We start from the raw sequence: 23,367 nt of genomic DNA, 5'->3' as shown, positions 1-23,367 counted from the left end.
GGCTGTTGGTACGGCAATTTACACCGACATTGATGGAAACATTGCCAGTGCCTTGAAAGCCAGTGGGAAAGGGCCTACAGTATATACTGCAGTTTTAATGCATCAGCTTACATCTTGTATCATAAAATATCTTTGTATGCAGTATGCATACATTAGATTGTAATGAATGACCTTGCCACAGTAATAGGTTTTTAATGAAAATATATGTCTAGGTGTTTCTTCCTAGGCCTGTATGAGAATTTAAGACACACTGAACAGAGAGAGCTCCTCTCTCTGTCCTAATGTATTTCCAGGTTCACCCGTGGGTGACGAGGAATGGTGCGGAGCCTCTGCCACCAGAAGACGACAACTGCTGTATGTTGATCGAAGTGACAGAAGAGGAGGTGGAGAACTCTGTCAAACACATTCCTAGCCTGGCCACAGTGGTGAGTTTCCGGAATTCAGTTTTCACAGGAAGGCTGCGCTTCAATCAGTGTTGCAATCTAGTGCAGTGGTTCCCAAACGTTTTAGCTCGTGACCCAAAAAATAAATCGGACGCTTGCCCGGGACCCAAACTAGTGAAAACAGCAGATGCGTTGTGTGCTTGTAGATTGTCTATTTTCACTACTTCTAAACATTAGTTTTCTGATTTATTATATGGTATATTTCTCCAGTGAAATGCAGATGATGTGTAAGCCCACGACATCAAACACATTTTGCATCATAGTTAAGGCATCATCGATGGTGTGCCTTTAACCCCCCGGCTCCACCGAGCGCGTCGAGCGTCGCGTCAACGTCAACGCAGGGAACGCTCCCGTTTTAATCAATGAAGGGTGCTCCACTGCCAACGTCAACGTCCGCGTCGGACGCTCAAATTCGCCCCGGTTCATTTTTTGACGGCGTCCGTTTTGGTGGAGCCCTAGCTTAACACCTTATTCCAGAATCAAGTTTTACAATTATTGCATGACCATATTTTCAGGTGTAGATTAACTAGCAATGATTTGAGCAGATCCACAATTTACCTTACTGTGTACAGGTTTAAAGTGAACAATCTGTTTTTCCTAATAGTTCTTTGGCAGAATCCATGCTTGAAGACTGAAGGAATGTGTGTTCTATACTCTCCTATTCACAGATAATGGTCAGAACCATGCTAAGGAAGCGCTCGTTTGGGAATCCCTTTGACTGGGGCCGCAGAGAAGACCGGGGAAGTCTTTCAGCTCCAGGGCAAATGCTCACGTAAGGCTAATTCTCTGAGACTACAGACTAATTGTTTAACGCTGTCCCCTAGTTATCTCAGCCAGGCGGAAGTTACGACATACAGTATTACTACACCGATCAGCTTATCATTTCATGTGCACGCTGCAGGCCATGTTTTTCGCACCTTATTTTCGTGAATTCATAATCTTTGAGGTCCACCGTCCCTCCAGCCTGTGCACACAGAGAGAAAGAGAGAGAGAGAGAGAGAGAGAGAGAGAGAGCAACAGGGAGAGGAACACGCAGTGTGCGTAATCCAAAACCATACATTATCGACTGTTTAACAATTTGTCAGGAGGAGACAGAGAAAGAGAGACGAGTGTGTGTAGCTCGACACCATAGCACTTGTATCGACTGTTTTATAATTTCGCCAAAGAGAGACACAGTTCAGTTCAAGGCCACATCCGATTAACAGCAACGTCCATTTATAAATGTGTCTGCATGTGCACTTGCATAGGAGAGAGTTGCTGTTCATTTAAAGCCCACGTCTGTTTAACACCAACATACATTTACAATCATCACAACATACTGTATATACTGTACTGTACCCTGCACACCTATGTTGCGTACTAGAGCCCTGCCGGGCCGGGCTCGTTTCTGAAACTCGCCAACGGGCCAGGGCCGGGCCGGGCCCCACATTTCAGGCCTGTGCAGGGCTCTAATGCGTACACCTGCTTGCCCATTGGGAATTTGGGACACAGAGAGAGACATGCACAGTGAGGGAGAGACATGCAGTATGAATCATGATGTCAATGTGTCAGACAGTTTATCTATTATTTTTGAGGCGTGCCTCCTGGCTGAGATTGCATTCCACTCGGCACACCATTCTAGTGTTGTGTTTGATATTACAGTTGTCATACAGCTGTCATAGGATCTAATAATGCTAGACTTCAAGATTATGGCTAGGAATTAAAACCGTTGTGTGAATTAATTTTGAAGACGCAGTACAAATGAATTCGAAAAACTTTAACTTTGCATGTTTTCTGTTCTTTTAGACCATACTTCTTATGTACATTGCACTGTTTAAACAATGCATGTTTCTGTATTGATAACTGATTCTCTGTACAGTAATGGTGCTTACAGAGTTGTTACTGTAGGTGCTTGGAAGACACATACGTATGTATAGTATGGTAGACTTTTACTGTTTCTCTCCTCCGTCTCCTGCCCACCAGCAAAGGCAGAGGAGGCAAAGTGAAATACTGCTACATTCATAGTAACCAAAGAAGGTAAAGGACATTAGGACTGTGCCAGCGCTTGCCTGCCTATTTTGAAACTGTTTTAAGTAGCACGAAATACACTTAAAGGGTGACTTTGCAAGATGTTAACCTAAATCCTACCGTCCTTTTGTGAGGGCACGCGAAAATCGGACATTCACAACGCGTTCTGTCTGAGGGGTTCAGTCTCAAAGGTTCTGGAGAAAGAAACTCGACCTGCCTACATAAAAGGCGTCATCCAGATGTATTTTACAGGCCTCTGAAAGTTAACCCACTGGTTGATGTCAGATTTTCACATCCTTACAAAATAATAATTAAAGTAAAATAACTTCAAAGTCACCCTTTAAAGGATACCACTTTTTTCTTTTTTTCTTTTTTCACATTTGGTTCCATTGATGCAAGTACAAAGTAAGGAAGTAAAACTTATTTCGGTCTTTGTCTTTAGGCATCACATCATGAAACAAGCAGGATGATGGCAACCAGTAGTGGAAGAATCTTTAGGGTACAATTACTGTATGTTGCAAAGCGTATCTACTTTATTTAGTTGTCTTTCCTATTCTGGCAGGAGTTGACATTTAGTAAAATTTGCCACTCTCCCTCTGCACCGCTTGTTTTTTAAGTTTCAAGTCTGACTCTTCCACTTTTTGATTTCTGCGAAATGCCCACACAGTGCTTGGGGCCAGACCGGTCTGCAGAAGACACAGGATCATGTGAATTCACGTGACTGGGGTGATCTGGTTCAGTATGTTGACTCGTTGGGAAGGGAGAGATCTGTTCGGCCAATGGGGAGACCAAGGGCTCTACAGTGCGAGTATTTCAATTGCATTTGCTCCTAAGAATAGATATGTACAGTGTGTACACCCATCGGTCTATAGTTGGCTATCCATTAGCTGCATATTCATTATATATGCTGTATATAACTGTATGAATGAAGATGCGGTGTGGGCATTCTGTTAGCTGCATATTTGAGCCAACTAGCAGTTATTCCCTCTTCCTCTGCTACTCCCTGTCACCCAGCATTTAGGCAGTTATCTGTGTTTTTAAAAATGTTTAACCACAAGGCAACAAAAGATGGGATGTTAGCCTGTACATTTGATGCTGCTGCAGACAGAGGTGAGCATGCCTGTAAAGCCTCGATCAGAGTCGGGTCCACGGTGGAAGGCTATCCACCGCGGTGTAGTCTTTTTGAGTCTTTTTGAGTCATGAAACTACAACGTTACGTCATTCCTCGCGGTGAAGAGCTTTCCACCGCGAGTCCCGACACATCTCTCTGTTTTTACTATCAGACAGATAGGCTCTTCACCCCGTTCACTGATTGGTCAATCTAGACTAGTCAGTCATGGTGAATAGGAGTCCACCGTGGCGTACTATGATGGCCTGCACTTATTTTCTGACTTGAGGTGGAAAGCTTTCCACCTCAAATTTGCAGGGGATAGCTCTTCACGGTAGACTCTGATCGAGGCTTAAGAGAACAGAAGTGAACTGCAGGCATGTGAAGCTCTGTCTGCTGCGGATCCCTGTCATAATATAGAGCCTGTGAAATTAATTCAGATATTTCACCAAAATAATTATTTGGCGAAAACGAGTATGATCGTGAAATCACAGGAATTGATGTGTTCTGTTGATGTTTGGGTTTTAAGGCAATATTTTAACTTTCATGTGGAAGGGAGGACACAAATATTATTATTATTATTATTACTTTTAATGATGGATGGCGTCAATGGAACCAAGTTTCAAAAAACAGCAGTGGTATCTTTTAAAGACCATGGGCATGACATGGGAAATGGTCGTTCCCACCATGGTTTGATGGTCAAGTAGTCCAAAGGCCGGCCAATACGACACTGTGTCGCTTATTTGTGTCTAATCAGTTTAGCCCTTAACAATTTTTCAATAGTTGCGTCCCATACATTACATATCCATTTAATCTATTTATCTATCTAATCGTCTGGCTACTGCAAGTCTACTTACTTACTTACTGACTGGCTGACAGTCGAGTCCCCATGACTGACTATCTGAAGTCAGAATGTATGAAGTGGTTGGGACTGTTTGACCCAAATAAGATTTTCTGTATGTGGAAGATGAAACCGTGATATAAGCCTTTGCGCTGCACCTACTGTGATTGCTGCCTGAACAGTTCTGCAGGGGAAAAAGCAACAACAAAAATATAAGTGCATCATTTTATCCACCTCTCTTGATATGCATTCCTTTGCATGTGACCCCATAAAATACTTGTCCACACTCCTGCAAGGACTAACCATTGAATTATTTGTTCTGTCCTTGACCAGAATATTCAGCAAGAGCTTGCCAGCAGCTTCCGTTCACTGTGCACCGTCTCACATTATGTAACAGCATAAAGATTCCCGTCAGTTTGGCGGGCAAGGGCATAGGGCCATATGCTTACCCTCGTCTCTGCTGTTATGTTTAATTGGCAGGAGGCTCTAAGCAGTGCTACATTGACATGTGTCTCTCGTTACCTAGGAAACAGGAGAGCGCCGACGGCGTGAGGAGCATGGACCTGCCCTACGTGGGCGAGGATGAAGCTCTTTCCTGATGTCGAGGGGCTTCTGGTGCGTTCTAGTAGGGCTCTTCCTGCCAGCCAGCAGTCACAAGGGGGGGGAAAGTTTGGAGGGGCCTGGAATTATTTTATACTTTAGCTATTGAAAAAATAGCAGATCTACAAGCTCACAGCGCGGCACCGAGTGCCGCGCTGCGAGATTGTAGATCTGTCTATTTTTTTGAAAAGTGTGCAAAATCTTTGAATAAATGTATTTTTTAAGCGAACATTTGTAACTCAAATTTTGCTTCTGGGGTGGGGTCCCTGGAACTAAATATTTTGAGATGGGGAAACAGGTTTTTCAAAAAACCTTATAAGGATTTAAAATATTCAAAGACTTGCACACATTATCAAGATTTTTCAAAAATAGCAGATCTACAAGCTAGCAGCGTGGCACTCGGTGCCGCGCCGTGAACTTGTATATCTTGCTATTGTTCAATAGTTAAAGCACAAAATGATGCGTTCCCAGTCTAAATGGGTTAAACCCCCTCCCCCTGAAGAACATTCCTGGGGGGGGGGGGCCCGCAGTGAATCCTTGTACCCAGGGCCCAGAATTTGGTGCGACACCCCTGCTTCCTGCCAGCAGTCAACATAGCCCAGAACCCGTTTACTCAGTTTTATACAGCCGCCTTATACCCCCCCCCCCACATCAATGTCTCCCTTGGAGGTGCACAAGATTGAAGGACACGGAGATATAGGGGAATCAAAGAATCTAAACGGCATACCGATATCAAATTAAGACACCTTTAAAATGCCATTGGCCCCGACATAATACAAAAGTGTAAAACATTTCAATGGCTTAGTTTAAAGGTTTGCACTTGTACAGAACAGCGGCGAACACCTTCTAAGAGGAGAAACCAACCACCCTCCTCCTCCTCCTCCTCCAACACAACTTGTCTTTGACCCTTTACAACCACCTGCATTCTCCTTCTCTTCTCCTGCATGCGTTTGTAGTCCTGCCAGTGGTGGAAAAAAGTCCTCACAGTTTGTACTTGAGTGAAAATATCAATACGGCAATGAAAAAATGCTCTGTTTACAAGTAAAAGTCCGGAACACAAAATGTACTGTACAGTAAAAGTACAAAAGTATTGGTTTCAAAATGTGCTTAAAGCACCAAAAGTAGAAAGTAGTCATTATGCACACTGTCCAATTTCAAGTTTTCAAAAATGTGTACACATCTTTTGAAAATAACAGATCTGCAAGCTCACAGTGTGTCGCATCACGGCCTATTGTGAGCGCATAGATCGACTATTTTCAAATTGCCGAAATGTATATACAGTTTAGGGCTTAAGTGGTTAGTGTATGTTTTGTAATAATAATGGAAATCTACAAAGTAACTAGTAATTCAACTTTTCAAATAATTGTAGTGGAGTAGAAGTATAATATTCGCCTCTGAGATGTAATGGAGTAGAAGTATAAAGTATTGAATATTGGAAATACTCCAGCAAAGTTCCTGAAAAGTGTACTTAAGGGTCATTCCCACCGGAGAAAAAACTAAATATCGGATGGGAGTGGATGGTGGTGTCCAGTGTGGACTCTACTAGGGATGGGACGATAAGCTATATTATCGTGATAAAGAAACACTCACGATAATCGTATCGTGGAGATTTAATTTATTGTGAAATCACCCTCCGTCATGCACTGGGATCAATTCACGTTTTATTTGCCGAGCTGCATATCCGGTACGTACCACTTAAACACTATTGGTGATAATTGCTTATAATAGACATGCCTGATACCGTCTTTTTTTTTTTTCACTCTACCAAATAGCCGATCTACAAGCTATTTTTGGCAAATGTTCCGCCCAGGATAATGGATATTTAGGATATTTTGATTATCGCGATAATATTGTAAATCACAATTTATTTGGTCACAATAATCGTGACATGAAATTTCCATCATCCCATCCCTAGACACTATCATCCACTTCAATTGAGAACGATATTTTTTTATCTTTATCTTGGCCGGTGGGAATGACCCTTTAATGTACTTAATGAGTTTACACCACTGATTTTCCTTCTCTTCTCCTGCATGCGTTTGTAGTCCTACTGCAGCATGCCCCGTCTCAGGCTTCTACTGTATAATTGTGTGTGTTCTGTTGTTGTCCTGGCCACTGGCGTTTCCCTGTGGACTTCTTTAACTTGACAATGCTGTCATTTTTACCGCCGGGGTACAGTTGGTTGGGAGCAGGAGGCGGTGGCGGTCGCTCCTACGGCGAGAGTAATTATACGTGTTGATGAGAGTAAAATATTTGGTCCCTGTTAGGGCTGTCACGATTATGACATTTTACATGGCGATTAATTGTCACTCAAATAATTGCGATTAACAATTTAATTGTGTTTTTGTCATTGACAATTACATTTCTGTTTGGCTTGTAGGCTTTGAAGTTGCACATGGCAGATACGACACATAACCTAAATATACAAAGAAATGACTGACATATTTGACAACTTTATACTTTAAAAAGAACATTGATCGTGGAAATATCAGATCTACAAGCTCACAACGCATCGCTACTTCCACTATTTTTTTAAATGTTTGAAATATCTGAACCTTTTTCAACATGGAAACGATTATGACAAGATAATCGCGACTATGTCAAATAATTGCGATTAGACGATGTATGTAATAATTGTGACAGGCCTAGACGAGAGTAAAATATTTGGTCCCCGTCACTGCCACCAATGTTCCCCGTATTGCAGCAGGTTTCATGACAATGATTGTCTGGGACGTTGTTCATCATTGCAGTGGCCAGCTTGACATGGAGGAATCTCTACAATTTACTGTAATAAAAAGGGAGTTATAAAAATGTTTACTACATTAGAATGCATGTGTTCACTTTCTCAATGCAAACAATGCATAGGTTTAAATTATAAACATATTGCACGTTCAATAGAATAACCTTTTTGAAACGGTTTGTTTTTGTAGTCTTCTGGCTGATTGTATAGTCTCACAGCTATACCCAAACTAAAAGCTTTAAAAGAAAAAAATAGTTGACATGGTGTTATGTGAACAGTCATACACAATACATTACTCTTAACTGCTGTATACGTGTGTATATTATGTGTTAAATTGCAATCCATTCAACTACATGGTCTTGTTTTTCTTTTTTTTTAAGAAAACAAAGATTCCATAAAAGTGTGTGTGTGTGTGTGTGTGTGTGTGTGTGTGTGTGTGTGTGTGTGTGTGTGTGTGTGTGTGTGTGTGTGTGTGTGTGTGTGTGTGTGTGTGTGTGTGTGTGTGTGTGTGTGTGTGTGTGTGTGTGTGTGTGTGTGCACATGTGCGGGGAAAAACGAACCTTTGTTTCGATTTGTTTGTGTTGACGATTTTTGTATTTTGATGATTACCGATGTTATTTCTAAAAATCACATTTATAAAAATATATATATATTCGTTTTTTTTTTATCAAATTGTCAAGACCAGGTATATTGAAAGCGTTAAAGACCTTTGTTTATTTAATTATCTGTTAAACAGTAAACTTAAATGTTGATGTTTTGTATAAATCTATGCATGATATCTATAAACAGTCATGTACCACTCTGCAAATGTTTTAAAGTAATTATAAAGTACTTTTCAGTTCTCATTTAATCCATCTTTAGGAAAAGCCCAATGCTGTAAGGTTAATGTTGGATTAAGGTCGTTTTGTCTTTGTTTTCGCTTTCCTCTAGTTGCCTTTTTAAATGTGAACTTTTTTTCCTATTTCGTCCTAAATGTTAGTTAAGAGCACCTGCAGTTAACGTAAATCTTTTTAGATTGCCTATATACAACACATTGATTTGAACTGATGCTTAATTAATGCTTCCATATACAAATGATTTCACTACTGAAGTTGAATGTAAGACAAGGGACGTGGTTTCTATTCTCTCTATCTTTGTTTTTTACACTGTTGCATGTCAATATCAATTGTATGTTGTGCTTTTAGACTTACTATGCATAAGAAGTCTCTCTTAACCAACTGTTCCACTGAATGATAAAGCAGAGTGTGAAGTCTACAACAGAGTTGTACTTGCTGCACATGCAGCAACTTTGCAGACCAGACCGTAATGCACAGAAATTCCTTTTTTATATTATTGTTACCTGAAGAGGTTTGCATCGTGTTTGCATTTTGTTTGGAAATCTCGAACTTCTCTGTTTTTAAAGATTAGGTTCACACGGTTGGGATTACGGAGAAATATCCCCGGTGTGTTTATCCCATGGCCACGATTCACCCAAATCGTACATTGCGAAAATACACTGATTTGTGACATATACTGTAAATGGCTACCTCAGTTTGACCTTTCCACAAACTTGTGCAAAACGAAAAAATTACAAATGGAATCTTTCATACTGGGATTTTTGGAGCTGTGTGAAGCACAGGCTCCCTATACGTGGCTGTGTGGGTCTGTGTGTCTGTCTGTCTGTCTGTGTGTCTGTGTGTATGTAGCCTGAACTTCCTAAACTTCGGCACGCCACTAGTCCCACAGTTTTGCCACCACACACTCGCGCCATATGTCAAATCGACCGGCTTACTCGGGAATCGTGGGCTATTACTTTTCTAAGAGAAAGGTTCTATAGTTTAATTGATATTAATTTATTAGTGAATTAATTTTCCCCATTGACTTATAATGGGAATTGCAAAAACTCACATTCAATTATTTGTCTCTCGCAAACCATAGGGGCTAGAGTTTCAAGACTTGGAGAGGAGGTTCATAATGATTTCAAGGATTAAATAAAAAATAATTGTGTCATTTGGCCGCATGGTGGCGCCATAACACCCCACTTTACGTTTTGGCCTGTAACTCTTGAACCGTAGGTCGGAAAATTAAAAATATTTTTTCCCTGGATTCCTTGGGTCATGACGCATCTCCCCATATAGGCCACGCCCATTTGCGCCATGATAGATTTTCCGCCATCTTGAATTTTCTCCAAAACACACTTTTTGCTCCTTCTCCTACATATTTTCTTCAAATGTCATAAAAATCGGTACACATGATCCACACACACACACACACACACACACACACACGCACACACACACACACACACACAGCTCCACTTCACACGGGTGTGATTTTTTGTAAAATGAAACGTGGATCTCCCAATTTACGTGAAAGGCAAGGCCTTGTCGTTGACCAATATTTATCTATGAATCAAAGGACAGGTCGTATTTGAATGCAGGTTGAGAAAGCAATCTATATAAAGCTGTACAGTAATAACTGCATTTTACATTGAATATTTATTAGCCCATTCTGCCCAGTCATAACTACCATTACGTTTATTGTTCTAATAACTTCATATTCTGTGAAATCAATCACTTTAGTGAGAGCTTTGGTGCATCTTTTCCCAAGTGCATGCCAAATTATTGAACAGATACTGTAATACATTGTCAGAGCATGATGTCCTGATAATGGATCCTTACAAATTAATTATTCTATACATTATATATCTGTTTGGTCATTTGAATAAAATACAATCGCCTTTCTGTTCTGTTTCTTGACTGAATTGTATCATAAAGAAACCAACACATTAAATGTACATTGTAAAGGTAAGCTTCTTCCACTAAAAGGTATCATTGCAATTGCAGAGAATGTCCACTAGAGAGTGCTGAATCACATGGATAGCTTTCTCTGGTAGGTCCTGTTAAAGGACAACTTCACCCATTTTCAACCTATCTTCATATAATTGGCCCTCACTAATGCTCATTATTGCGACCGTAGGTCGCATTTACTACCAAAACCTCCACAGGCTGTCCGTGGGTGAGTGAGTCAGTGAGTGAGTCCGTCACACTTTTGCCCTGCTCATATCTCCACAACCGTTGCCCCCATCCATGCCAAATTTTGCGCACACACTCCTTGACTGCCAAACTACAACCTCCAAGGACCCCCCGAGCCCCAGGGACCCCCAGCTCCCTGGGGGACCCCCAAGTGTAAAAAATGACCAAATGTGCAAAAATGACCACCCCAACAGGGCTGCTCACGGGGAATTCCCGGGGACCACCCACTCCTCGTGCTCCAGAACGGATGCAAAAGTGGTGACGCCCACAGTGGAGGACCCCCTCCACTGCAGCTCACATAAAATGCCGATAGGGAGTCTTACTGGTAATATGGTATATCATTTTTGTCTACCCATTCTGTGTCTCAGACTCAAGAGGAGGGCTATAGACACGCAAGTACCAGTGACATCATCAATGGGGAATCCATAGAAACTGTAGGCTAATATTAATTAGCTTTGTTCATTATTGCACTTCTTTATATTTAATTCTCTATTCTTGTATGCAGATAGAAGGATCAATGCATTTGGACCAACAGCACATCTTAAAACAATGTTTCCAGACATGTATTTTAACATTGTAGCCTATACACAAATTGTTCCTATTTTATCATACTGCTTATTATTTTTTAATAGGCCTAGCTTTGTTCTTGCAGCAAGGTTCGTTTTAGGTTTTGTTCATCTGATCTTAATGAACCACTTTGAAAATCATGTGTGAATTACATTAGGTCTATATACACCCCCCCCCCCCCCCCCCCCCCCCCCCATGGGCGACGTGTGATTATGCCATTGTATTGTCTCACTGTAATCTGATGTGCAAGCAGTCAGCAGCATAGAAACTGCGTTGATTAGGGGAGTGGTATCAAGACGTTCAATTGGTTGAAGCGGCCGATCTTGTTTCAGAATCTGAAGTTCAAGTTTCCAACCTGAAGACTTGAGTAAGTGTTTAATCTTTTTTATGTATTCATATTCGTCAATGCATGCTTGTTATTTCCACACAACTTCTCCATCAAAAATACAATTGCATGGTGATATTGAGTAGTTTGCAGAATTGCAGCTGCAGGGAAGAGTTTTAGGGAGGCCAGTAATGATGACAGTTGTGTGGAAGAAGTGAGGCTTATTCTTACTTGGACAGTAGGCTATTCCGTTTGAAGGGTGGACTAGTTTGGTGGCAATCCTATAGTTTTTGCTTTCCCCTGGGCTGGTGGCAGGTATCACCATGTATTCTCTGGGTGGAAAGCAGCAAACTGCTACTCTAGCTTGAAGACTGATAGATGACAGTAGCCTATACCACAACATAATTATATTGTAGGCCTATGCATGAAACAATAATCTACATGCTTAAAAATTGTCTATATCTGCCTTTGTGCCTTGTAGCCTATTTGTCAAAATATTGAATGTGTAGGCTATATTTGTCCCAACTTTATTGGGGCAACATTATTTAAGAAGAAAAAATATGTAGTTGTAGGCTATGTATGTTTGATGAAGGGACCTCATGTTGTCAATAGAGCTTTAATTGGAGAAGCCAGAATATGAGTATTATATCAGTATTATTTGCATGAAACCTTAAAATAAAAAATAAATGTGGCAGCTGTGAAATAAGTTAACTGACTAAATAACTGATGGATGATTACCTAGAAAAGTGCACAGAAATTATAGTTTTATGTGGCATTTATAGTTAACTGTGGCGGCCACAGTTAATCGGTTGCCTGGCCACAGTCTGTGGCCAGGCAACTGATCAATTCTGTAACAATTATGCAGAATGCTGCTACAGAACTGAGAAAGTATAACATAGCCTAATATGTTGGCTATTTATTTGTTAGCACAGTCTGCAAATTTTGCTCACTATTGGTCGGCCAACAAAGCTTAACCCAACTTTCCAGTAGAAGTTAACCCATCTGTGTGGTTCTCTTGCATCCTCAGTATACAGTACATTCATGCAGGGTGTATTACTGTTGTCCCACTTGCATCACCAGACTTTCCATTCTTGCTTGATTTATTGCTGCACCACAGTTGGTTCTACAGACCATGGTCAGTATTTGTTGATAGTCGCTCATTCGTTGTCCTGTGAAGTTCATCTATGATCTATTTCATACAGCATGCTTTCATCTGTCTCAAAGGAGGGTGGAAGTGGCTCAGGGGTGGAGTTGCTGCCTTAGAACATTGAGGGTTCCAGTATGGTTTCCAGTTCGATCCCGGGCTCCCCCACAGTTCAGTATCGAGGAGTTCTTGAGCAAGACTCTGAACCCCTAGTTGCTCCCGATGAGCAGGTTAGTTTCTGCCCTTTTCCGCCCTATATTGACCATGTATGTGCTTCCATAGCACATCATGATGTGTGCACACAAACAGAGGGAGAGCGTGTGCATACTGCACAAACACTCTGTGTTTCTTGCTATGATGTGGAGCCGGCCTCCTTGCCTCCCTGCCCACTCTCCTGCATGCCGGGAGAGCTTCAGTGGGTGAGAATGTATAAGGAGGAATCTGGACAGATTGGTTTTCCAACAGTTTCATGCCAGTCATTTGTAAACATGCAAATGACACCGACCATAAACAGTCATCTTACTTCATAGTCCCATGCTAGTAAATAGTAATTACATAATATTGGTTACCGTAACCTTAAAAATGCAACTTACTTCAAGGACCATCTTCCTACTTTAATTTGTGAGGCCTCGCCCTTTTTGTTGTCAGGGGAGCGTGATTGGAAATGACACCCGGGCTCCAGGGAAACCCCGCCCACTGAAGCTTTTGATTGGCTGAAGCGGAGCTAGGGAGCGCTCCATTGTAGTCGCTTGGACAGGGCGTTTATCGTGGGCTTGCCCAGGCCTTACGGCCTGGGCATAAATATAACGATTGCATTCACCACGGCTTCGTAACTGCGGCGCTCGGGCGAAGAGCAGGACCAAGGTCCGCTGGCCTGCGCGCCGCTTGCAGTGTCGTGGACAATCGAGCGGCTCCGCCTGGAGCCCGGGTGTCATTTCCAAATACGCGTCAGGCGATGGCCAGCACAGGAACACTCAAATTCAATGGAGTTTTTGCCCACAATAGGCCTATCCCCCAGTGGTCCGGCCACGGTATCTTTCCCACCTTCAATAGACTTACATGATGTGTAATGTAACTTTTTGCATAATTATGAGAAAAATAAGCAATTCTGGGAAATTGCAAGTGTGGTTGCCGTTTTTGCATTTTCCCATTCAAGTCAATGGGGTTACTTCATAGCGTAACTGATAGCCAATGAGAGCAGCATAAAGGTGACGTATAGAAGTTTATGGAGTATGTTTTAGCCAATGAGGAAGCAGCAAAAACTGCCTTTAGCCAATGAGGAGCTGCATAAAGGTGACGTCACGAGAATGCTGCTTCCTCATTGGCTAAAACGTAATCCAAATAAACGCGCACCAATAACAATAGTGTAATAAAGATGTCAGACGTCATGCTACAGATGTTTGCCATGCAGACATTTTGGGGTTTTGGGGTTACAGAAAAAGTCCATAGAACTCAATGGATTTTTGGGGTTTTGCGGTTACAAAAAAGGTTACAGGAAAAGTTCCATTGAACTCAATGGAGTTTTCTTGCTACGTCATCCTCAGACGAGCCCCCCATCGGCGTCTCCAGTCATCTCGGTTCTCATTATACATCTGGCCAGCACCTTTCGTGCTTTCTGAACCAGTGTCTTTCTTTAGCAGGCTAGTGACACAGGGTGCACTAGCCTGCACCCTGTGTCACCGTATGTAGGAAGACATTAGTGACCTTTGTTGTCTTGCCACAGATGTAGGGCATCTGTCTCCAGGGGCGTCACAAGGGGTAGGAAAGTGGGACTGAGTTACCAGGGCCCAAGGTGGAGGGGCCCTAGTAACTTAAGCGATTGAAAAATAGCAGATCTACAAGCTCACAGCGCGGCACCGAGTGCCGCGCTGCGAGCTTGTAGATCTGCTATTTTTGAAAAGTCGTGAAAATGTGTGCAAATCTTTGAATATGTATTTTTTAAGCGAACATTTGTAACTCAAATCTTGCTTCCGGGGGCGTCCCTGGAACTAAATATTTTGAGATGGGGGTCCGTGGCCAAATTCTTATCATTTTGGGGGTTCTTCACATGAAAAAGTTTGAGCATCACTGACATGGAAACATAGGTTTCTTGCACACATTTTCACAATTTTTCAAAAATAGATCTACAAGCTCGCAGCGTGGCACTCGGTGCCGCGCTGTGAGCTTGTATATCTGCTATTTTTCAATAGTTAACATTCATGGGGGACCCGCAGTGAATCCTTGTACCCAGGGTACAATTTGGTGTGACGCCCCTGTCTGTCTCACCCTCTTTCTCGGTTTATTTTATTTTATTTAGATCCTGTAATCCCTGCAACCCTTTTTACTGGTGAATTGTGAACACCCACGTTTGTATTAACCTTGCTGTGATTATTTCAGAATTCCCAGACAAATCGGATGCCATGTCTCAGGTGAGTGTGACCCCAGTGTCCTGCAATGCCATCTTAAAATCTCCAGACCACTATGGCCAGGTCAGTGGATTACTGTGCTGAAAAATGATGTGCAATTGATGAGATTTATTTTTTGAAGAAAGTGTCCCCTTTCCTTGCCAGGTGGACAGCTGTAAAAGAGTACAGGTTGTGGTCCCAAAGTTGGAAAAGTGGGAGGATTACAGTGCTGAGTTGATCGGGACTGGATTCTTTGCTGATGTGTATAAGGTACTTCTATTGGTGTCTCATGGTGTGTAAACTAAGTTTCAAAAACCTTGGCAGTCTTTTTGCATGCTAACGGTTTATGCCATAATGGACATCAGATGGGAATATTTAGGGGGCAAGTGTGCCTGTGTGTATGCATAATATAGGCCTACATGAGTGATTAGAGAAAAGCAAAACTGATCTTGTTTTCTTCATAGACTCAATCATTTTAGCCTCTTTGTCTTTACCTTCCTTATCTCATTCTACTGTGGACATTGTCCAAACAGGAATAGTGACGGTTTCCAAAACGGGCCTCTACGCCCTCTAGTAGCCCTTTTTGGGCGCACATATACTGCACGCTCCAATTGATGCTAAATTTTGGATACTTTGTCACATAGAGTATTATCTTCCACTATAGTAGTGCAAACATTAATGTGTGGTTGAAGCTACATTGTTGATCCCTTAACCATCTGTTAGACTGTGCCCAGGTAAATGCACTCTAGATATGTTTTTTTCTGGACTCATGTGACTTCAGTCCACGCACGCATTGTGGCAAAGCACAGTTAGCGCACGCACGCACACACACACACACACACAAACAAATGCATGGGAGAGAGTGAAGCTCCACGGCGTGCGATACAGTAGTGTACACTAGGCTGACAACAAAAAATGTTGTCGTTGTTTTTGGAGACAATTATTGTTTTCTTTGTCACTTGAACTGTGATGAGTACGTATACGTCAATAGCTCAAGTGTTTTTCCTTTGAGGCCAAACCACGGTGTCACGCCAATGGATGTTGTGTTTATTTCCTGCCATTGTTTAGCACATTCGCAGGGAACTTGAACATTGTTACGGACCTCTGTTAAAGATAGGCATCACAGATTATCTCAGAAAGATAGCTGTTGTGAAAGGGCTGTGATTCGATGCAAGCACTGAGCGTGACATTTAGAGTAAAATGTCCCACAACCCTAACCCTAACCCATGCCAAAAAAAAAATATTTTACTGATAACAGTGTGTTATGGAGCTGATCTAAATCTGAGGGACAAAAAGATGAAGTAAGTACTTCGGTCACAATTAAGTAGCAATGCTACTCTAAAACATCAACATTGCTGTGGTGCCACCTGCCGGCATTTCATTTCTCACTTTCTAGTGAGAGTACATTTTTAAATGAATACAATTTGAGGCTTTAAAGATGATTGAGAAAATGGTCATTGTTATTGGCAGACAGTCTAATGTGGATGTGGTCAGTAGTACTGCACCACAACCTTAAAAAGTTTTTCTATAATCTTAAAAAACAAATCCATTTTCGTATTGAGAAACAAAGACGGGCAAGTTAACATGGCATCACCTGCTTTTCAGATAACTCACAGTGCTACGCACAAAGTTAAAGTGGTGAAGGTCTACAAAAATGAGGTAGAGCAAGAAAGCATCGTACGAGAAATCAGTCTGCTTCAGAAACTCTCCCACCTCAACATTGTCAGGTACGTAGGTGTTTCTGAACTTAACTATAAAATCACTGCCAGCTTTTGCCGTAATCCAAAAGTCTGATGTTTTCAGACATATCTTTAGATTTAGTACCTTTCCACCTAATAAAAAGTACATCGAAAAAGGTATTTCAATCACAATTTATACTCTTTTTATTTCAATAAAATGTACAATGATCCAATGTGTAACATGACTTTGTGGTTTCTACCATACTGTAGATATCTTGGAATCTGTGAGAAGGATCAAAAGCTTTATCCAGTTTTGGAGGTGAGCTTGTTTCACTGTGCGTGCAACCGTGTGTGTATGCGGGCATGCTTGTGTGTGTGTGTGTGTGTGTGTGTGTGTGTGTGTGTGTGTGTGTGTGTGTGTGTGTGTGTGTGTGTGTGTGTGTGTGTGTGTGTGTGTGTGTGTGTGTGTGTGTGTGTGTGTGTGTGTGTGTCTTTCTGTCATGAACTTGTGTCAGGCTAGGTTAAATAGGGGTCATCCCTATGTTTCCTGGGTTCTATGTTCCCCGCCTACGTTAGGGTTAAATTTGCCCTGATCGGCTTCGGCTTCATACAAAAGAAAATACAGCATATTCACCTCACAGGCACCATACAGTATAACCTGCAGTTAAATTGGTTTGAACAGAACAGAAGCCCTGGGACATCTGCAAAGTAAAATACACATTTATTTATTTTTGCATGTAAAGTATGTTACTGGAGGAACCCTGGGAGAACTGCTGGCCCAAAAGGAGGTGGATCTGTCTTGGAAAGAGAAGAACGACCTGGCCAGCGACATCTGCAGAGGAATGACCTACCTGCACTACAAGAACATCTACCACAGGGACCTGAACTCCAGGGTAAGGTCCAATCAATCACACATTTTCGGGGTCGCGACTAGTAAATATCAATATCCAAAAGATTTAAATACAAAATAAATTAAAGAAATCACAACTTTTCATCAATTCAAAACAAGACCAACATTTTTCGAAGGTGTTTCATAAATAAATAAAAGAAATCTAATCATTTCCATAAATAATTAAAGAAAACAGGTTTGAGAAGTAGTGACATTGTAGACCGCGACGAACAGCATACAAGCGATAGGCTTATGGGCTCCACTCTATGCTATGAGGGCTACTGGGTTCTGCTTGGGAAACTGGACGACAGGGGCCTTTCTGCCTAATAAATAGACCCCAATGGACATTCATTTGGGATCAATAATAAGTAGGAAAATTAGCCACGTTCGCGTTCAGTGTGTGCTCCCCTTAAGAGATGAACCCATGCATCATGGCAACGTGACAGTGATGATGGCCATAGGTTGAAACGTCATGTCAACCCCTCATAAGCACCACCATATTGAAGTCCATGGCCTCATCACTTCCACGCACCTCGCCGACTTGCGCATGCGGTGTTGCGTTTTGTCTTGTATTTCACATTGTCTGCCCATGGCTTGCTAGCCGGTGCCATGGGAAAAACTATTATTATTATTTTGTCATTGTTTTGAGTGTTACCCTGCAAAGCGTTTGACGCATGCTGCATGCACTCATGCGTTCCGTTAAATTATTCTACTAAGAAACCCAGATGAACCTTTACGATAAGCCAACCAGGGTCAATGACGTGTCAGCTAATCCTCACATGTCTCTGGGATCGTAATAAAGTGGCATGATTGGTATTTGACATGAACTAACCCCAAGGGATATACTGTGTGCAACACTTGACCGGAATCTGTCAAGAGTATAAAACTTTATATACAATATATAGAGCAGAGACCAGACCCTTTCCCCCTACTGAGCAAGCATTTCTGTGACGGTTGTATTATAGTCATAAGATACTTCTTAGATGGGGCAGGGGGGTCAAGAATGAATACCAGAGGTTCTGGGACATGTGGCAGTAAAGCGCCTTTAGGTGTTAAATAACACACACACACACACACACACACACACACACACACACACACACACACACACACACACACACACACACACACACACACACACACACACAGTCTTTGAGTGTTGTTTTATAATGAGTTGTTTGTATTGTTTTAATCTCTCAAGACAGATTCAGCGCATTTCTTTTTTATTTTTGCCAATAGCACGCCGTGGATGCCACTAACAACCGAACCTCATGATTGTGAGTGTGAGGGTTTATCTCACTTAAGTAGATTAATGGCCATACCTTGTTTCTAAAAGCCTTTTTCACAAGGGTTTCTTCTGTTTTACTGAGAACACACAGCATTTTTCTTTTTGGTGGAACACATTTTGAATGAGAACTTGAAATACATTTCTCTGTTAACCGTATATTTTGCATTACAAGTGTGTCACTGTCCCTTGTGATAAGACAATGTATTTATGTTTTATTTTTGCAATCAAATTTATATCTGAACGTTTGGTTTCACAAAAAAAAAAAAAAAAAAGTGTCACCAACAAAATTATAATGAAAAAATAGACTTGAAGTTTGTTTTAAAAACAATATAATTAAACCACGTTTCATGGAGGTGATGTGTTGTCTGGGGATTTCCATTAGAAGAAACACCAGCAGACATCAACAGTGAAGAGGCTTGCCTTTTCTATTTTGCACTCACCCAATAAAGTGATTTGCAAATCACTTTATTGGTCATGGAAGTTTATGCAAGTAATTTTACATTTACTGTTGCTTAGAACACAAACAAAACAGTGAGATGGAAAGCGGTCGTTTGAGTACTATACTATACACATTGCACTGATTGATCTAATTGTATCAAAACTGGTGATAATAAACATATTCTTAACTTTTGAGAAATGCATCCATTATACACAGCATTCTGCTCTCTTCTTTGTAAAATGTGTGTGTATCATTTTAATCACTATATAACAAACAATCAAAGGGGCAAAAAAAAAAACTAAACACAAAACATCATGCTGCTCACCAGCTCAGCTCTTACAGCTTATGTCCTCTGGGGGGCACTACAGATCCACGTCTTCTAAGGTTGTGTAAAATGTGCTTTATAAATAAAGTTTAATTGATTTAATGTAGTAATGGTCTCTGAACACATACCTGACCTGCATATAAAGCACTACTACAACTTGTAATAATGATTACAATATTATTGTCTGTGCAAAACACTTTGACATTGATATCTGTCTGTTTTATGTTACTGATACTGTTGAGAGCTGAGTTTATACCCACCATGCCGTGTGGTCATTAAAAGTGTTTCAAATATATTCATAAGCATTTAAACAATGAAACTGCTGAAATTAAAAATCTTAGTTTCAATAGTCCACCACAATCTATCTTGTCATTAACAAGTAGCCTACAAGCAGCAAATGTTGTTTGAAAAAGTTGTTTTGTTTTTCTTAAACATCAAATGGTCATTAATATTGATTGATTAATTCAGTGATTTATTGGTTTCCAGAACTGTCTGATCAGGGAGATGTCATGGGGCAGGGAGGCAGTTGTGGCAGACTTTGGCCTGTCCAGGGAGGTGGCGTTTGAGCTTCCAAATGGCAACAGCAGGAAGATGTCACTGGTTGGATCAACATACTGGATGGCTCCTGAGATGATCCGTGGAGAACCCTACAATTGCAAGGTATAGCTATTGTATGTGTTTACCAGTGGTGGGAAAAGTACTCACATATTTGTTACTTAAGTAAAAGTATCAATACTGAAATACTCTGACAAGTAAAAGTCCGGAATTCAAAATTTACTTGAGTAAAAGTACGAAAGTATACTTAAAGTATCAAAAGTAAAAGTACAAAATGTTTGAAAATAGCTGATGAAATCTATGAAAAGGTTGTGTGGGTCCCTGCTTCATCGTTGAAGACCCCTGGTTGGCAGAATTAATCTACATGTTAAGCGTTCTATTCTAATCAGTTGGTTAGAAATCAACACTGTATGTGCTGCTGGCATGGACTGTCCTTGGCTGGCATTCTGAATATGGCTATAATTGGCCCTAAGGTTTGGTTGAAAACCTGTGACAAAGTTTGGAATATAAAGGTCCATCAAGTGAGAGTGATAAACAGTAGTTCGTTTTTTGCATTAAAATGCACCATAGTGAATAGGAGACTTATTTCAACACCTTCAAGTGCATAAGCCTGCGAAACATAACATTATTTGCTGTTGCTTTTTGACATAAGAAAAGTGAATAAAATAACATGTGACATCTCTTTACGCAGTCCAGCACGTCTTTCCAAAACTTTATTTCCCATAATATCATACAAGAGATTGTGCAAAAATGTCTAAATCTGAGGCTGATAAAGCTTTCCATCAAATGTTGTCCTAGGACCATGCCATGGAGTGAAGTGATTTTTGTAGATGACAGATAAATGTTAAACAACAGTACTTACTTTTTAATATTCAACCAGTTCTCCATGGTATACTTGAGAAAGTTGGTACAAAAAAAGTTACTTTTTGGAGACAAATATTATACTTTTACTCTTTAGTTACTAGTTACTTTATAGATTTCGATTATAATTACAAAACATACTAAGCACTTCAGCTGTGTATGTATATAGGCCATTTGAAAATGCACTATTGATACTTTTACTTAACTTAAAAAATGTAGTACTTTTTCCATCACTGCTAAATATAATGTTGTCTGTCCCCCCCGTCCGTCCCCAGGTGGATGTCTTCTCTTTTGGAATTGTGCTGTGTGAGATCCTGGCACGAGTCCCCGCAGATCCTGATGTCCTGCTCAGGACAAGGGTAAAGTCAACCATTCATCTCACCTGACAGACACTGGTATTATAGGAACGTCTGTCGGAAGCCCCAAACCAAACGTGCTATAAATGGGGAAATGTTACTAGCCTACATAATACAGCAGGAAGGACATTCTGACAAAGGAATTTGGAGGTGTGGTCTCTGATTTTCCAACAACAGGTCTATAGAAGCAAGGTTATAAAAGGACATGACTTTTTTCCCCATCCCTTTTGTCTTTGGTGCAAGCGCCATTTCAAAGGGGAAATCTCGCTTTCGCGAACGCCCATCATTTCGACCGGAGGGTTAGCGACTCACTCCACGGAGGTTAAGGTTAGAGTCGGGTGTCGAAAAGATGCGATGTAGTAACAGCGACACCACTCCCCATTTCAAATTGCAAATACATTTTTGACTTAATCGTTTCACCCCTGTTACACCGACATTATCGTACATTATGAATGTTTTGGCAGTGATTCGTTGTGTGGTGTTTGGTTTTAAACATTCGATGAGACCCTCTACATACCCTATGATTGAATAGGCCAGTAGTTTTCAACCTTTTTCATATCAAGGTCCATTATTTATTTGACTTTTAAGCCACGGACCATCATTTGATGAGATTCAGCCTCTCAGACCCAAGACTTCTTGAAGGTCTTGAATCTTGAATCTCCAACAATCTCCTACATTCTACTATCTTTAGTGTGTGTGTGTGTGTGTGTGTGTGTGTGTGTGTGTGTGTGTGTGTGTGTGTGTGTGTGTGTGTGTGTGTGTGTGTGTGTGTGTGTGTGTGTGTGTGTGTGTGTGCGCGGGCGCGCGCGCGTGCGTGCGTGCGTGCGTGCGCGCATGTTTTTCAGGACTTTGGACTTGATGTGAAGGCCTTCAGTGAGATGGTTCCAGGTTGTCCAGAGCGTGTGGTTGACATTTCTGCCACCTGCTGTCAGGTGAACTAAAGCAGTGGTTCTCAAGCGTTTATTTTTCTGTCTCCGGTCACCCCTATAAATAACTTTTTCATCCAAGGCACCCCTGAATTACATTGTTACTTTATAGAACTTTACATTTAAGTCATATTATGGAATATGTAAATCTTCCCCCCCCCTACGATACAGCATGTCACGAGGAAAACTTGTGAGAGAATAGCAGTCTCCATTACAACAGATTGACAATAACTTCATACTTGACATTTAACCACTTGTTTTGACTATTTACGATTTTTTGTGATGTTGTATGATCAAGTAAGGGCAGGGTCACACCACACCCTCATTCTTCTTATGTGGGTGGATTCTGCTAATGCATTTCTTCTTTTTTTTAAAGATATCTTAAATTATACGCTGCCTTGTTTATCTTACTTATTGAAGCGGTGCCGTGTTTTCCAGATGGAGTCGCACCGGAGACCATCATTCTCTGAGCTGATGAAGGAGTTGGAGGACGTTGGCCATGTACTCCATAGCTCTGAGACCAGCATGATGGCTGAAGGATGAGATCCACTCATTAACCCTGTGTTCCAGCTTTTATCCTCCTCGGACATGATGCAGCACAATGTGGAATGCCCACAGTGGCACATTGCACTCCTCTGACTTGTGCTTTTGGGACACATTCAGAGTTGGACCTGCATCAGGAAATCATGGAGGACTACTGGTCAGTCAGTCCTGGTACCAGTCAGTTCAGCTGTACATCAGTGTACCTTACACACTTTAATCAAAAGGTTACAAGAATTGGGACCTGTAAAGAAATAAGGACACAAAGCCAACTGGGCCTTTAAGGATACAATTTGTTGTGAAGATTGTGATATTACCTGTGTTCGTTTGACTAAC

The 23,367-nt window shown here is 41.3% G+C and overlaps 2 protein-coding genes across 3 annotated transcripts in view; both read left to right on the top strand.

The window, feature by feature from the left end:
* The window catches only part of camkk2 (calcium/calmodulin-dependent protein kinase kinase 2), a 31,282-nt gene extending 20,817 nt beyond the window's left edge, over positions 1-10,465 (top strand). Inside the window, exons 15-17 of one of the 2 annotated variants that reach the window (XM_080742428.1) lie at positions 294-425; positions 1,112-1,215; positions 4,933-10,465. In XM_080742428.1, coding sequence (XP_080598554.1) covers positions 294-425; positions 1,112-1,215; positions 4,933-4,951 — 255 coding nt within the window. In that variant the 3' untranslated portion in view covers positions 4,952-10,465. Of the gene's footprint in view, positions 1-293; positions 426-1,111; positions 1,216-4,925 lie in introns of both variants that reach the window. The other variant, XM_080742427.1, reaches the window with a different exon arrangement.
* A 4,723-nt stretch (positions 10,466-15,188) lies between these two features.
* LOC308299726 (dual specificity testis-specific protein kinase 1) lies at positions 15,189-23,034 on the top strand (the record flags this gene model as incomplete). The annotated part of the gene is made up of 5 exons (XM_080743516.1): positions 15,189-15,257; positions 17,596-17,745; positions 20,280-20,453; positions 21,485-21,568; positions 22,930-23,034. 5 exons carry the CDS (start codon positions 15,189-15,191, stop codon positions 23,032-23,034), a joined length of 582 nt encoding a protein of 193 aa, XP_080599642.1.
* Between the last annotated feature and the right edge of the window lie 333 nt (positions 23,035-23,367).

Source organism: Nannobrachium achirus (genome assembly GCF_963921795.1).
Source record: "Nannobrachium achirus genome assembly, chromosome: 15".
In the NCBI taxonomy this organism is placed as follows: Eukaryota; Metazoa; Chordata; class Actinopteri; order Myctophiformes; family Myctophidae; genus Nannobrachium; species Nannobrachium achirus.
This window is presented reverse-complemented; position numbering and strand designations above follow the sequence as displayed.